We start from the raw sequence: 16,845 nt of genomic DNA, 5'->3' as shown, positions 1-16,845 counted from the left end.
CCCACACCCTGACATTCTGACACTTTCAACTGCCTGGCTCCTCCCTCAGCCTGCAGGACCTGAGGTGCGGTCAGCAGGTTACTAGCCCCAGTGGCTTCTGCCCCTGCAGCACGCCCTGACCATTCTCTCCTCTGTCCCACCCATCTCACACTCCCACCACAGAAGGTGTCCTGTGGCTGCTCTTTGGGTTTCATTAGCACCTACACACCCACTCACCCCCACCTGACTGCACCCTTGAAAACAAGGGTGGGCCCTACTTATTTCTGACACACCTCTAACATGACACAGCCCAGGGCAGCTTGGACAGGCATGGCTGTAACTGCCTATCCAGCTGAACAGAACACAACAGCACAGCCCCCCCAGAGCAAAGGGATGATCAAGACTTACAGAAAGACACTGGAAGGAAAATGTTACCTACAGACAATGGGTTACTATTCAGTCTTAAAGAGGACAGAGATGCTGACACAACACGGGTGACTCTTAATAACAGGGCACTAAGTGAAATGAGCCGGGCACAAAAGGCCAAGGAGCATGTGATCCCCTGCTGAGGTACCGAGAGCTGTCAAATTCACAGAGAAAGCCCTCGGCTGTCAGTATGTAATGGCTACGAGTTCACGTGGCACACGAGAAAGTCTGCAGCCAGATGGCGTGATGGCCTCACGGCAGGGTGAGCGCACTCAGTGCCACTGAACCCAGTCCACTACGTTACGCGGTAAACAATCTTTTTAGCATTACCAGCAGTCATTTTGAAATGATAAAGCCATCCTGAGTCATAAAGCCCCTGTATTTCATAGGATGAGCATACTTTTACAAATGAAAAAGTAAATTTAACCTTAAAAAGAAATCCTTCCAAGTCACTTTAAAGACACTGAAAATGGCTCAAGGTCACTCCAACCAAGGAGAAGCAGAAGCTGAAGGAGGCAGAGGGGCCCTCACGTGACCCCACTGCACACACCGTGGCCACCGGGGCGGGCAACCAGGACGATCCGGCTCAGGGAAAGGAGGAAGCATTCTCATTTATCTGCTCTTGGACAAAGATCCAGAGGACGAAAGTGCCCTCACAGCTGGCACTGCCTACTGGAAGAGAAAGTGAGACTCTAAAGGACGAAGCCCTGACAAACAAAACCCATCTAGGAGCCGCCAGCAGACACCCGGCCTCTCGCACTGCAGACCTGTGTAGTGCCCCCCTTGCATGGTGCCATGGTGATTGCACACAGCATACAGGTCATAGACGTAGTCCTCAGGGTCCCGCCCGAGTCCATAGGGCCGTCTCCATGGAGACCAATGGGACGGCAAGCTCCAGCTGCTCTGGCTTCTCTTAACCACATGAGGGGTCATGTCCAGGCCAGTCAAGGGAAACTTGACCATGTTCTGAAGCTTCATACGCCTGTCTCCTTCCTGTGCAAGAAGAAAAACAAGTGCTGATGATATTTTCATGCAAGCAGATGGCAGATCAAGTAATGTGCAGTATGCACCTTATCAGCTAACATGGCCTGCCTGGTCCAGTTGATGTTTCCAAGATAAACACAAGACAGCTTTAATTGTCTGGGGGAACAGGTTCTAATATTACTAAAAATGGAGCCAGTGGTGATCTTGTAAAGGGGGTAGGTAAGTAATAAAGCCCCGAGCCTTCATTTTCCTGCCTGATAAAGTCTTGGGAAAAGACACAATTTGGGGGGGCAGGGGGAGGTCAGCCTGATTCTCTGCAGAGGCGTGAAAAGGCAGGAAGCAAGACCCATGTGGAGGGCCCCAAACAGGGCTGGCGTCCACGGGGCCGGTCTTCCCCAGCTCTCCTGGGACATACATTAGAAGCTGACACTGACTTAGCTCAACATATACATTTCATTGACAATCTTGAGTAATCTACAGTGTCCAAATTAAGCCCATAGGGAAATCCTTTGAAATCCAATCACCAGTTCAACAGATTTTTACTGAGAGTTTTCTGTGTGTATCGGAACTTTTAAAACTAATTGTGTCAAGGTAACAGCTACCCTCATGGAAGGAAACTATCCTAAGAGGAAGACAGAACAGGCCCTGGCTGGTCAGGAAGGTGAGGCTCCCAAATATGCACCTTGGTGGACAGTTGGGTGGGGACAGGGATGCAGCTCTGCGAGGGCTGACACCCTGACAGTCATGGGCAGAGAGCTGAAAAGTGCATTAGGACACAGGGCCAGCCCAACACAGGCTACGGAATCGACTAAGAGATACTGAACTGCAAGGAGCTGGGAAGTTATCAGCAGTCTGAAGTGGCAGTGACAGCAAGAATGGGGCGGAGGACACACACAGGAGGCAAAGCTAAGCAGCCGGAAGATGGCCTGGTGAGTGGGGCAAGAAATGAGAGGCAAAGAGGACCCCACAGCTTTGATACAGGATGCCGGAAGGGTGCAGACAGCTTCAACAGAAACAGAAAGCAAAGAAAACTAGTCTCTGTGTGCACGGAAGGAGCAGAGTGCACTAGGGCCCAAGCCCTCACCGTCACCTGCCAGCAGACCCCAGTGGAAGCACGCAGCCTCCTCTGCACCAGCACGGGAGTTGGGCCCCCAGCTGCGTGTGCAAGCCCAGCCTGGGACCCATGTGGGTGTCACCCCTAGCACCTCTGCTGCACCAGCAAGTCCCCAATGTCTCCAGCTCTCTTCAGAGCTGTCCACCTCTGCTGCCACAGCTCCGCCTCCACTCATCACACCCCGCCCCACCCCCGTGACAGTGACAGCCTCCGTCCCAGCTCCCATCTTCATTCTTGCATCCTCTAATTCTCCACACAGCACCCGGAAGAGCTTCTGCAAAACACGAATATGGCCACGTTGCTCCTCTTGCTTCAACCCTTCACTGCACTCTGCCTACACTCGGCTGATCAGCACCTGCTGCTACAACCCCCAGCTCTCTCCGCCGCGCGCTGCATTCGGCCTCCCGCACACGCTACACCCTCTCAGCCAGCAGGCTCTGCTCCTGCTGCTCCACTGCGTTACAGGCTCCCTCGAAGGCTGCGGGCTCAACTCCAGACCGCAATAAAGCAACGACGGCAATAAAGTGAGTCACATAAACTTTTTGGTTTCCCAGTGCATGTAAATGTTTATACTGCACTGTAGTCCCTGAAATGTTAACAGCATTATGTCTAAAATACTACTGTACATAGCTTAAGTTAAAAAATATTTTATTGCGGGCCTCCCTGGTGGCACAGCAGGTTAAAGCACTGCACTGAAAAGATTAAGCCACTTCCGCATGAGTTCGATTCCCGCCTGCCCCGGAGGTGACCCACAGGGCGCCGCAGACCTCTCCTGGCCCGCCCGCTGCTCCCCACAGCAGTGTACTTCGCCCATCTGCCTGTTCTGCTCCCCACTCTGTCTCTGGTGAATCCTCTCACCCTCCGAATCTCTGGCCTGTACCCCAGTTCTGTACGAATAAACAAATCTTTAAAAAAAAAAATATTATATTGTAAAAAGGGACAACAGAGACACAGAGTGAAAACGTGCTGCACCAGCGCAAGGCTGCACAAACCTTCAGTTTGCTAAAAAACAAACTAAAAAGGCAACAACAAAAAGGGGAGTTCAGCAAAGCAGCGAGTCAAAGGAGGCGTGGGGCCTGCAGCCCGCCCAGCACAGCCAGCCACGCCCTCCTGAAGCCTGGCCAGAACCTAACTGCCCCCCCCCACTCACCTCTGACAAGGGACTGGGCGGGACAACTGTAACCTCAGGAAATAGGGGTCTTTTGGAAAAACTGCCTCAAAAAACAAAACCACCCAGAGAAAATTTTCTTTGTGATATTTATGACTGATGTCCCCAAATGTGTGACAGCTCCGGGGAGCAGGACAATACCTGTAATTACTTTTAGGAGAAACAGAACTGCACCAGCCCCAGAAAGGAGCCAGAAGTAAACCTGCCAAAACCCAAGAATAAAGTAAAACACCTGTAGTAGGAAGTGAAACATTTAGGACTCAAGGGTCACAGGAGGCTCAAAATCTGTTTTGGGAAAAGACAAAACAGGACAGGAAACAGGGCGGCCAGGGTCACACCGGGACAGCACAGCCCCCAGGCCGCCGCGCCATGAGGAACCTCCCAGCGCTCCCTCACCTGTCGAAACCGCTTCAGGTGTATGATAAGCACGTCGGGCAGCGTCCAGAGGCTCAGCGTGATGCTCCCCTGCTGCAGCTGTTTGCAGTGCGGGCAGCGCCAGGCGTCATCCGGGGCGAGCTGAAAGGGAGCAGGTGTAAGCACTACTCGAGGCAGGCTCAGGGCAGACGGGTGCTTCCTGGCCAGGGCGCTGTGGAGAATCTCTCCAGAAATGACACGTGATAGGAATTGACGGCAAAACACGAGCAATTAGCACCCAAACACCCACTGAGTACGTGCTCCCTCAAAAAAGAACAGCTAAGTAGGTAAACACTGCAGAGAGGAAGTTTCATGACAGAAGCACCTCAAGTTCACGTGGGCCCAGACGCCACTCAGGGCCTTTGCATCAGTGCGACTGTCTCTCTCCTCCCTATGTCGACCTCTGCAAATACTCTACCAACCACCAAAGGCAAAACATGGGGGGTCAGCACAGACATGCAAGCCCTTCCCCTCTTCTTCCCTCTTCTCACCCACCCAAAGTAATTCTGTCTCTGCCATTCTCACACCTATCTCCTCTCCTCCCCAGTCTCACAACCCAACTGAAAGTTCTCTTAAGTCTTCCAACTGTTCATTCTCCCCGAGGCCTTAAGCTACTCCAAATAAATCCTCCCCTCTGAAAGGCCATGTGGGGCCTCAAATCCATGTTTGTCACTTTGCAAGCAACAGTTTCAGGGAGGAGACATTAGAACTTCGAGATGCTGGCAGGATATGTCTGAAGAGAGATTTTTAAAATCTACTCTGGGTTTCAGAAGATATATCAGATCTGGGACCATGAAGCCCTGGCAGTGGACGGCACTGCTCACCGAGATGAGCCACAGCAGCCAAGGACAGATGCTCGGAGAACCTTTCTTTTTTGTGTGAAACACACAAGTTGAGACCTGACCAGAGAGTGGAGTCACAGAAAAAGGCACATGAGAACTGTCCCCTTTTTATACAAACCAAGAAGAAAGTGTGGCAAGAACAAGGTGGCTACAGGAACCACATTCTGAGCGAAGCCACTGCATTCAGCAAACTAGGGGCCGAGCACGTTAGAGAGCAGTGTCAGAGATGCAAGTGAAACAAGAAGTGAGAGGCTTGTGAATCTTGGCAGAAAAAGCAGGAGACAGGCTGGCGTGGTCATCTTCAAGGGCAGCTGAACAGGGGGAATCTATCTTCATGCCATGAAGGAATCACTGATGTCGGTCGGCAGGAAAGATGGGCAGACCCACAATCTGGGGACTAAAGAGTTACACTGAAAGGGACTTAAGCTGTGATCTGGCCAAGTCCATGTCTGTGTGATGTCAATATTCTCCACATAGCCCTGGTACTCGGTTCTAAGGAGTCAGACTTTGTTCTCCAATGTATGACAGCTACTTCTATGAAGATACAGTAACAATGAACAATGCCTTGGCAAAATCCAATGGACATGACAGTTCCTAGAACACCTTGCTGACTTCTGCAGCTATCTTGTAAAGACAACAAGAGCGAGCTCCTAGATTTCAGATCTGCAGCCCCACTAGGAACTACACTTGTCTAGTGAACTCTGCTGAGCCAAAGAATGGGGGACTGGATGGGGGCAGGAGCAGGGCGTACTCTCTGTTAGGCAGCTATTTCATGTTCAGATAGTGTGTTACAAAGTTCATGTTAAGACAAAAGCATTCCCCCTATAATTTCCAATCTCTAAATTCAGCTTTTTAGAAAAGATTAAGGCCAACTCCTCATGGACAGGACAGTCTTTTAAGTGCCTGAAAACAACTCTGAGACCCTTGTTTGAAGGCTCCTTGTACTCAGCCGTTGTGCCTTCCACCTCATCTGTGGTTCACTCTCTGGCTGAGGCCCACTGTTTAGTGTCTTCCTAAAGTCATATTCGTCATTCCAGCACACACTTACTGAATGCCTTCTATGTCAGGCTCTGCTGCAGAGGCTACGCTAACTGACGACCAGGTGGGGTTTTCTTAGTGTTCTTTCTTAACCTCTGAAGTCCAGTCACGCTGGCCTCATCACTTCCGCAACCATATAAAGTGCCTTCCTACTTAGGACCTGTGCTTCCGTTATTAACTTGTTTATCGCTAGGAGGCTGTAAATAGTTCAAGGCCTTAAACACTGCTGTCTCGGTCCCTGCTTTATCCCCAGGACCTCGCATACTCAGAACATTCTCAAACCACATGTATAGGATGACTCCCGATTAAAATGTACCTTGTAGCAACATATATCTGAGATGGTGTGATTTTATTCCCTAAATCAGATACAGTGTTGTCAGCCAATGCTATTGCAATAAAGACAAAATATATATTAAAAAATTGTAACGTATCTTGCTAGTTTAAGCTCCTCCTGTAGGTCAGCGGGAGGTCCTGCAGACCACCAAGGCTGCCATGGAGCAGGTCTGTTCACCTCTGAGCCGCGCGTAGCACTGCCACGTTTCGGGAGGTCAGCACCTCCCCATGCCTGCTGAGCAGCCACACTGTGGCCGGTGGCAGTAAGGAGCTGGATTTTTATTTCACTTAAATTTTAATTAATTTGAGCTTAACTCTAAATAGGTCCTGGCACCTATAATCTTTGTACAAATAAGCTGAAAAGCTACTATTCTAGTTTACTGAGAAAAGTAAATATAAAATTTCTAAATTAGAACAAAAATGTATTAACCATTACTATGAAAAGAATAGAGACAAGAGTTCATTCCTACAAAATTAACCAAGGTTTCTCAGAAACCTAAAACACTTCTTGTTACAGCCCGGCAAAGAGTGCCACCAGGCACCCAGGTGCACACAGAACTACGTGGCAGACACTGCTTAGAGGCTCCTGGACAGACCTGATCTGCTCCCCCAGTCCCATGCCCCCACCCTCATCGTCCAGGAGCTGCCCAGCCTCTCACCCGTTCCTCTTTGGTGTAGAGTTGGAAACACTGGGATAAAGTGCAGGTCTGAGGCTGATGATGCCGCTCTTTCTGCAGGCGGACACTTTCTGCATCAGGGATATACTCCTCTTCGGTATTCACAAACAAGCTGCGGGGGCCGGGGGGCGCATGTTTATGTTAGCAGAGATTGGCATTCAAAACTGACACACAAAAAAACACCATCACAGGTTCACCGTATAGCTATAAATTCATAACTAAAAGGATACCTAGGTAAGAAAGCAGAAGCAATATCCAACTTTTCTTTGTTCCAAAAGTGCTTGCAAAATTCTCTAGCTAGAATGTTATTTTTCAAGAAATAACATGAAGCTGGTTTTTATGAGACTGGCCATGAACTCTGCTGATGAACTCATATGTTCCCGTCCTATGTATCCAAGGGCATGCAACTGCCATAACTGAGACACTGAAGTGAGTGGGCCGTTAGTAAAAATCAGAGTTGATCTGTTCTTATTAGGGGCAGACAAATGTTTGGAAGTTTTAGGATCCAGGCAATGTAAAGGAAAGAAATAACAAACTGCTTAAGTAAAGGATTAGAAAGGAACTTGACTACTTAGCTGAAAAGAGATTTATGTGTTAATTTGAAAGACCAAAGCTAATTTTAAAATATAATGAAAATGATTATCTGCACTCTGAAAAAATACTCACAAATCTTTTGTCTCTTTGTCCCATTCTACCACTAATTTCACATGAGCAGTGCCACCTGGTCCACAAGATTTTAACGCCCTACAGGATAGAGAACAGAGTAAGGAGCAGAAAGGAGGGAAGGCATGTTATTTTCTGCATAAATGATTTCAATAAATGATGAGCACGTCTTATCTGAAATTATGACTGAAAATTCCCAGCGTTTCCCATCAGAAAAGTCTATTATATCCTCATATTTAATAACTAGATTACAACTGGACTTAAAAGTTCAACTATTCAATCTAGAAATAAAGAGATTGGATGAAGTTTTACATCACATTTTAAGACTGCCAACAATCATTCTTTGATGTTGTGACCTTCCTACAAATCCCACCCCTACCTCAAATTTCACCTCCGCCCTTACAAAGCCCCCTTGGTTCCTTGGCCCATGGTCACCCTGAGAAAGTCGGTATTGTTAGGTCATTGTCACTCAGACTTTTTGTGCTTTGCAATGTTTTGGATCATTACTAATTACTAGTTTACTAGCTCTAAAAGCAAACAGTGGAATGCTTTCAAACAGAACCACGTTGTAAGCAGTGCTGGAATCCTAAAAGGCAGACACTACAATGTGTGTTTAAAAAAACCCTCTCGATAATAAAAACAATGCTGTGAGTTTCTATAGTTATATATCCACATCTGAATAGTGTGTGCATGTATTAGCTGTCATTTTACTAGCACAGCACAGCACTACAATCTTCTAAGTATGAAGAAAGCACAGAGGTAGCAGAGAGGAGAGTGATGAGTTCTGTGAACGGAGAGAACCACACGCGCCAAGCAACATGGAAGTCCCTGGCAGGCTCACCAACCTTGGGAATGTGGTGGTGGGGAGGGTTCGGGCAGTGGGGAGAAGAGCAAGTCCTGGCGAAAGGGAAATAATCAGGGCTCAAGCCATGAAGGACTTGACACACTGGAATTTCAACTTTAGGTCACTGATTACCACTCAAGGACTTCAAGGAGAAAAGCAGTATGCGTAGAGTTCTACTCTGGTGAATACAGAAGTGTGATTTCTCCCTAGTCCGGGACAGACATTAATTTGCTTTCTAACATGAGTGCTCCAGCATTTTCTGATTTCACAAAAAAAGATCCTAAGACATACACTCTGATATGAATCAAAAATAATTTTCTAAATGAGCAAAAGAACCCGCCAGACTCAGGTGGAAACCAGGCGCCCCTAACTCACACGTGAGCACAGTGACCACGGCAGAGCGGACTCACCTCTCCACGGTGGGGTGACGCAGGGGCTGCTCCTCCTGGGGCAGCAAGTATGTTATCCCCACCACGCTGACCACGCGCAAGCTGAATGGGCAGACCTGCGTCAAACGGTAAAGGAGAACGGGCTGAAGCTCTCTTCAAGGGCAGCAGTGCTACTTCCAAAGCAGATTAGCAGGGCAGCAAACTGATGTTCCCAAAGCACTTCTCTATGGCATCCTGCTGGCCTGTTGAGCTACGCAACACACTTTAAATCTGAGTTATCCCAAAGCAATTCACATATCAAATGTGCCACGCAAGAGCAGTGATATGTTGTCTTAGCTCAGCATGTACTTAATGTAGCCCTCCCAGGACACCTTAGCGCAGTGACCCTAGTTTTGAAATTGCAGATAGATGTTCTACAAACTCTCTCCAGTCTGATCTTGGGCTAAACGGATTAGGCAAATATTACAAAAGAATACACAGCAGCTCAAGGAAATTCTTGCAGGAGCCAAGTCCCTTCATAAAAATGAAGTCCACAGTCCTGACACTCTGGACACACTGATTTTACTAACCATCTTTCCCTGGGACTCGCCAGGGTTCCAACTTGTGTCTGGTCTTCCCTGAATGCCAAGGTCACCATATGGACACTTTCTTCATCAGGTCCACACATGCTATGCTGAAATATCAAAATGTTACATACCTGGATGCAAACCGTGGGCCTCAAGAAATACTTCATCTTCTCCAAGATTTCCTTCTGCAGGACGTCCCATGCCACCGTCTTCTCCAAGTGCAGCACAAAAGGCAGCCCAAACCTAGCACACAGAAGCAGGTGCGCCTTAGTGCACAGAATCCTTTAGCATTCTAATTCCTGGTTTCAACCTCTTTAGCTGGAATTCCAACCTAACTGGTTTTATGGCAGTTCTCAAAACAGAACAAAATAGAAAAATTTAATAGTGACTCACAAATGGATGAGAAAGAAGAGAAACTTCTATTTCTAAATGAAACTTAATAGTCCTTACACCAAAAAGCTCAACTATCAGGCAGTGAGAGGGCAGGACTGGTAGAGTGGGCGAAGAAAGAAGGTATAAGTGGGCACAAGAATAGTAAACAGCATGGGTCCAAAGGCAAGGGACAGGCGCCAGAGGACACGAGGCAGGCAGCCCTCGCCCGGCAGTCTGGCCACGAGGAAGGCAGAGCACGCCAGCCACACTGAAGTCCATGGCGCCTGGGGCGGAGCCACGTGGGCCCTGCCGGTTTCCTGGAGCAGCACTGGGGTCACGGGCATTATGGAATCAGAGCCGGCACCGTGGTTCTCAGTCTCTTCCACACACTGAGACCGCGCGGGTGCCCACGAGCAGCCCCCCGACATTTGCTGGTTACTCTAATACCTAGCTCAGGCCAAGATTTTTCAGGCCCTCTCCCTACACACAGTGAAGGTGGAGACCAACAGCCTCGTCCCTCCCACCTCGAGGTCACCTCTCATGCATCTCCATGTGCCCACAGGGAGACCCAGCGCATGCCCACACAAAGCCAACTACACCATGCTGCAAATGCCGCTTGCTTATTTTATTGCCTCCACCAACTAAGTTATTGACAGCAAGAACTGACACTTATTTATCTTAGTAGTTCCAACAGGTAATGCCTAAAATAACAGTAGTTGCTTAACAAATGAATGAGCAAACAGATGGCCCCTGATTCAGGCCGAAACAAAGGTATAAGAACACCAGAAACCCTGCTCCTAACAGCCATCAGTTTACTCACAGTATTGCTCAACCTTAAACCTCTCTGCCTAAAAACTATTATGAGGTGAAGTTACAAGCATATAAAAATCAGCAGCTGCATTTTTGATATAATGAGGTCTTCACTTCTAAGAGACTGGCACTGTGAGAGGGACCCACGAGCTTTCTCTTTTATATTAACAATGAGCTGCCTCTCCCATCCCATAAACACACCAAGCTCCTTTGCTGCCAGTGCTCTGGCCTCCTCCCCAGAGACTCAGAGCTCACTCTCTCCCCTCACTGGGGTTCAGCTACAACCTCCCTAGTGGGGTTGTGCCAGCCCCCTACCAGCACGCTCTGCCCAACAAGGCTTTTTAGTATCTTCAAAGAGGCACTGAGTCAGTGAAGTGTGTTTCCTCGTGTGCAGTCAGTCTGACCCAACCAGGATGTGGCGCCTGAGAATGCCTGTCCCGCCCACTGCCGGGGCCCCAGCACTTGTAACCGTGCCGACACAACACACACACACACACACATCTGCTAATAAGCACCTAAGTGTACAAATCCACACATTTTTCACTTACGTTATTTAACATCCTTAAGTAAGGCACTTACTTCAAAACAACACGTAAAAGGCTTCCCTGCCAACACTTAAAAGGCTACTCTGCCAAATACTAGGAACACAGAGTTCTTTCTCCCTAAAACATATCTACTATCTTGTTATATTACTCAGGTTACATTACTATTGTAGCCAAGTTACTTTACAAGATAGTCTAAAAACCTTAAATTTCTTACAGAGAGAAACACACAGGTTTGAGAGAGACTTTCGACTCCCAAATTTCTGAGTTATGCAGCTGGAAGAACAGTCATGCCATCTTCTGAGACAGGCTGTACTGGTGGGTCCAGTTTACAGGGAAAGATAATGAGTTCAGTTTGGGACATAAGAATGGGGGGCATGTTCCACCCAATGGGTAAAGGAAGAATCTTTTAAAAAAGGAAACAAAACAAAGCTAGATAGAGGCCCGCACAGTATGCCAGGAGAAGCCAAAGGTGAAAACACATATGCACGCGGGCCTTTAAAAACCAAATGGGCTTTAACATTCTAACTTGGACTCTATCATCCTAATTTATAGTCTTTTTCCCACCCCTCAAATCAGGTCAACTTACACATATATTTTTTTTCTAAATACCAGCATTAAAAACAACTAAAATGCAGGCGTCTGCATCCTTGCCTCTAAAACATTTGCAAACAAGAGGCTTCTGAAACCTCAGCGCCTCCTGGCAGGCGCCCATACCTTTTCCCTTGCTGCCCAGTGCAGGCGCGGTTACACACCAACAGCACGACCTTGTCGCTGCCCGCCCCGGAGGGTGGAGGCTCTGTCTTCCCCTGCTGTGCGGCTGCTTGTGTAGGAGAAGGCAGTCTATGGCGATCCAAGCCAAATTTCAAGTGGTTTAGATTGTTGTTTAAGTGGATTCCTGAAAAAGAGTAAAAACCTGGTTTTATCTCTCTAAAAATCCTTTTAGTCATTCATTACCAAAAAAAAGTGTACTCGATACGAAAATTACCAAGTTGCTTTAATAATATGCTGCAATCAAAACAGGGGCCAATGGTCTACTTTGGGAGTGCTCATCCAGCATTAGCACAATGTCTCCACCAGCCTTGATGTCCTTTAAACTCGGAATAGCTTTACCTATCTTAAAAACTGAAAATTAAAATTCTTCATTCCGTGAATGTCAGAGGGTTTTCAAAGGGCACAGGTGCAGAGGTGATCCACCAAGACAAAAGTCAAGGTGGCACCATGCAATCATGAGCCAAATAAAAAAATAAAGACTAGACCATGTAAAATGTCTCGAAATTGCAGAAGCAATTTCTTCTCCCTGATGTAACAGTCAGACTTAAAAGAAACAAAAGATAAACTGCACTTACTGGATTCACTGGAGAACATGCCAAGAGCAAGCAGTCAGCAGGACTGGAGCAACCCGCGAATGAGTGCACAGCACCAGGTATCTGACAGCACAGCGCTGGCTGCTGCCCCCGCTGTCGGACTGGCCAGAGCAGAGCCAGCGGTCACGCAGGGCTACTCGGGTTCAGCGCCCAGAGTGGCCTACACTTAGTAGTAACTCAGCAAATGCATGACCAAGTAAATCATCTCTTTAATCCTTTGTAGTGTAGCCTAGGAAAATACCCCACTGGAGAACAGAAGGAAGCCTACCACCATGATACAAAAAAGTAATAATGTACCAGAAAAAGAACAAAATAAAAAGTGGTTAGGTTAACACAAAAATATTCTGAACAGAATTCTGGCAATAACTTAAATACCCAGCCATGAGGACCTTGCCAAACCCATTAAGGTATTCCACCATCACTGAGACTCCAAGCGATGAGTCTACAACTAAAACGCCAAAGTTAATTCCACATGAATCCAAGTTCAAACAAGAACACAGACTATAAATAAGGAAAAACCAAATGTTCATCAGACTATTAGAGCATGTAAAATGTTTAAGTTTTCTTAAGTTTTAAGAAGGAAAAGCAGTGGGTTTCACTTCATAACCATTTTAAACTCTGGTATGAGAAAATAAAAATAGAAGTCTGAATTGGAGACAATGGATGACCTCGTTTCCAAGAGCTTGGCAGAAGGAAGGCTGCAGGACCTGCTCTAAGCAGGAGCGTGGCGCCTAACGGGACGGGGTGATGGTGCACGAAGTCAAGTTCTGGGTTCAAGCCAGGCTTCCTCCAGCTGTGCCACTGGGGCCAGTTACTCACCCACATTGCAGCTGGTCCCACCGAAAGCGGGCAAAGCAGCAGTCTCATCTGTGTGACTGAACATACTGAGGTGGCCTTTACAAGAGAGGCTGACACACACCCAGTAAGGGTGCACTCTTTGGACAAAGTCATTGCTGGCAGAGTGGACAGCCAGCGCCTCACCAACTCCTTTGTAAACAGTAACGTAGTGTTAACCCTTAGCAAGGGTAGGAAGAGGGATTTGGGGGCATTTTCACTTAAACAAGTATTAACCAGGATTTTGCTGTATATTAAGACCCATAATGAACTGCTGGGTACAGAAGTATGAAGCAAACCATCATCGTAAATGCAGAGAGCTTCACAGTGAGGCGAGAACAGAGCATCCCCACACTGCATGCTAATAATGCTGAGAGAACAGAAGCTCTTACTGCAGCACAGAGAGCAGGAGCCAGCCAGCCTCGGTGGGGAGTGCGGAGGGGCATTCTGGGCAAGCTAATGAGTGGGCATTTTTTTACTGTCATGCAATTAAAATTAGGAAGCAATTTAAACACACAAAAGCACATGCATGAAAACACAGCTGGAAAATAAAAGCTCCTGGGTCAAAGAATGAAATTTGAAGTAACAAGCTAGCTAAAAAATAATAATGTAAATATGAGGTTTAAAAAAAATTTTTTTAATGTGCAGTGGGAAATGGCAAACAATCCAATACACAAAATTACCAAAATGTCCAGGAACTAGAGATACCAGACCTCTGGAAGTAGAAGATAAAGGTAAGAGGAACTAAAGTCAAGCACCTTCAACAAGGGTATCAAGAGGAAAGAGCAGTCTCTTCAACAAATGGGGCTCATCAGACCACTCACTGACTGAGTGAATAATCTGCATGCAAAAGAATGAAACTGGAGCCAGACTTCAAACCACACAAAAATTAATTCAAACAGATCAACGATGTAGATGCAAGAGCAAAAGCTAGAAAGCTCCTAGAAGACACAGGGGTAACCTTTTGACCTTGGATTTGGTGGTCTAATCTTAGATATAATAATACCAAAAGCTTTAACAACAGCAACAAAAAAATAGACTTTTGACTTTACCAATATTAAAAGGCATTGTCAAGAAAGTGAGTGGGAGAAAATATTTCCAAGTCATATATCCTCACCAACTAACAAAAAGATAACCCAATTTAAAAATGAGGAAAGGACTTGAATAGGTATTTCTACAGGAAGAATGTACAAAATGGCCACACACATGTGAAAAGATCATTTTTCCATACGGAAATGAGAATGAAAGTGATAAGGACTACTTTACACTCGCTATAATAGCTCTAATCAAATGATGGAAAACTAAAAATGATGGCAAGAATGTGCGGAAATTACAGCCCTCAGAGGTTGTTGGTGGGAATGAAAACTGATGCAGCTGCTATGGAAAACAGTTTGGCAATCCTCAGAAAGTTAAACATAGCATTACCTTATAACCCAGCATTTCCACTCTTATACACCCAAAATTAACGAGATCAAATATTCAAACACACACTTGTACATGAATGCTCATAGCAGCGCGATTTCCCATCAGTCAAAAGATGAAACAACCAAATGCTCGCCAACAAATGGACAGAACACAGTATAAGCTTCTCCCACTAAACACCACTTCTATTTGGTGTGACTTCCAGGGGGGGGGGGGCAAGGGGGCTGAGAATGTGTAACAATTTTTCCACATACATTAACAGTAACTGCATTTCCAGACCCCAAAAATAAGTTATCACGCCAAACCTAATAGGAATTTTTCTCTTTCAGATAATGGGGGGAACCCCTAATATCATCTAATGGAATTCTGTTCAGTCACAAAAAAGAATGAAGGACTGACACAACTACAATGTGGATGAACCTTGGAAAGTGATGCTAACTGAAAAGAGTCAGATACAACACAGGCTACATACAGTATGCTCTCATTTATATGAAACATCCAGACTGGGGAAAACCTGAGACAGAATATAGCCTGCTGGTTGCCAGGGCCTGCCAGGAGGCAACAATGGGAAATGCTGCTTGGGGTGGGGGTCTCCTTGGGAGTGAGGAAAATATTTGGGAACTAGCTGGAGATGGTGTTTGCACATCACTGGGAGAGTGCTACATACCACTAAATTGTATTTAACATGGTTAATTTTGTGATGTGAATTTCACCTCAATTTTAAGCAAGCAAAGTAGGGGAGTGGGATAACATGATTTAAAAAGTAAAAAGGAAAGTAAGGAAGGACCAGCTGAAACTTGTTTGAAAGGCAAACGCTTAGCTTGCCTCTCTGACATGGTAATAACAAAATTTCCTTCACACACAAAGATCCGGGATTGGGGGATGGGCCAGTTGAAAATGAGGGTGGTATACCAAAGCAAGGGAAAGTGACCCCACTGCACTCCCCGGGCGCTGACAACCAGGCCTCCCTCTAACAAGAGTGTCTCCTCCAGGCACTGCCCAAGAAGCTTGGAAAGACTTAAGGATCAGCTGGTGCATCCTACAGAGAAGTTCACGGTCAAGAAGTCCCACCTGGCACTCACAAGAGGTTCCACTCGGCTCTTCCAGGGCAACACGTAAACAGAAGCAGAAGGCCAAGGCTTACTTTGCAGAAGAACTGAGGAAAGCTCCCAACATGAATGGACAGAGACCAACACAAAGCGGGAAGGAGGGGCCTTCGAGAAAACAGAGACGAAAGCGTTCTAAAACCACCAATAGTATCCACAGGCAGGTAAAACATATACCTCAACCATGAACCGGAACCTGACACTATTTAAAAAACAGAATGCCACAGCCACTCCGTTACACGGCAAGCAGTGGGCGGTCTGGGTGCCGCTGGGTTGGAGTCGCTGCAGCAGGGTGCAGCTGCAGCAGGAGCGCCTTGGGCCGCAGGAGGCACTGATGTCTTTCATCTTTAAGTGGATCAACAGAGGCTTGGGCAAAGCGCTCCACCCCTGGGACTTGCAAGGACTCTAGCAAACCTGTACTCTGGAGTTTGGACAGAGCGGACAAAACCAGTCTGCTACACGCGCTCAAAGATCACAGACTGGGCCGACAAGCTCCAACACTCCATTCGACATCAGAAGAGCTCACAACGGCTGGAACGACTTTCGCAACGTTTGATCTGGGTGGGCATGAGCAAGCACGTTGGGTTTGGGAAAATGATCTTCCAGCAATTAGTGGGATTGTCTTTCTGGTGGACAGTGCAGATCATCCTCAGCTCGTGGAACCCCAAGCTGAGTGAGTTTTAATCTGCTTTAATGACTGATGAAACAATAGCGTGCCAATTCTTATCTTGGGCAACCAAGCTGACAGCACAAATGCAATCAGTGAAGAAAAACAGGTATCTGGGCTTTGCGGACACAGGGACAGGGAGAGGAGCCCCTGAGGAGGTGGAGGCTGCCCCAGAGAAGCGCTGCTGTGCTCGGGAGGCAAGGCCAAGGGAGAGTGTCTCCGCCCAGGGCCCCGTGCTCACCTTCACGCGCTGGGAAGGGGAGCCGCCGCACAAGCCTGTGCAGGTCA

General features: G+C 47.1%; 1 protein-coding gene across 1 annotated transcript in view; it reads right to left on the bottom strand.

Annotated features, from left to right (window-relative positions):
• Positions 1–16,845, bottom strand: part of USP31 (ubiquitin specific peptidase 31) — a 72,057-nt gene that overhangs the window by 15,361 nt on the left and 39,851 nt on the right. Inside the window, exons 8-14 of the mRNA XM_004692071.2 lie at positions 11,879–12,059; positions 9,569–9,680; positions 8,893–8,987; positions 7,642–7,719; positions 6,958–7,087; positions 4,068–4,187; positions 1,173–1,398 (exon numbers count right to left, since the gene is read on the bottom strand). Of these exons, the coding sequence (XP_004692128.2) occupies positions 1,173–1,398; positions 4,068–4,187; positions 6,958–7,087; positions 7,642–7,719; positions 8,893–8,987; positions 9,569–9,680; positions 11,879–12,059 (942 nt within the window). The remainder of the gene's footprint in view (positions 1–1,172; positions 1,399–4,067; positions 4,188–6,957; positions 7,088–7,641; positions 7,720–8,892; positions 8,988–9,568; positions 9,681–11,878; positions 12,060–16,845) is intronic.

This window comes from Condylura cristata, unplaced genomic scaffold, assembly GCF_000260355.1.
Source record: "Condylura cristata isolate star-nosed mole 26May11 unplaced genomic scaffold, ConCri1.0 scaffold00032, whole genome shotgun sequence".
Classification (NCBI taxonomy): domain Eukaryota; kingdom Metazoa; phylum Chordata; class Mammalia; order Eulipotyphla; family Talpidae; genus Condylura; species Condylura cristata.
Note: the sequence above shows the minus strand (reverse complement) of the source record. Positions and strands in the feature narration are given on the sequence as shown.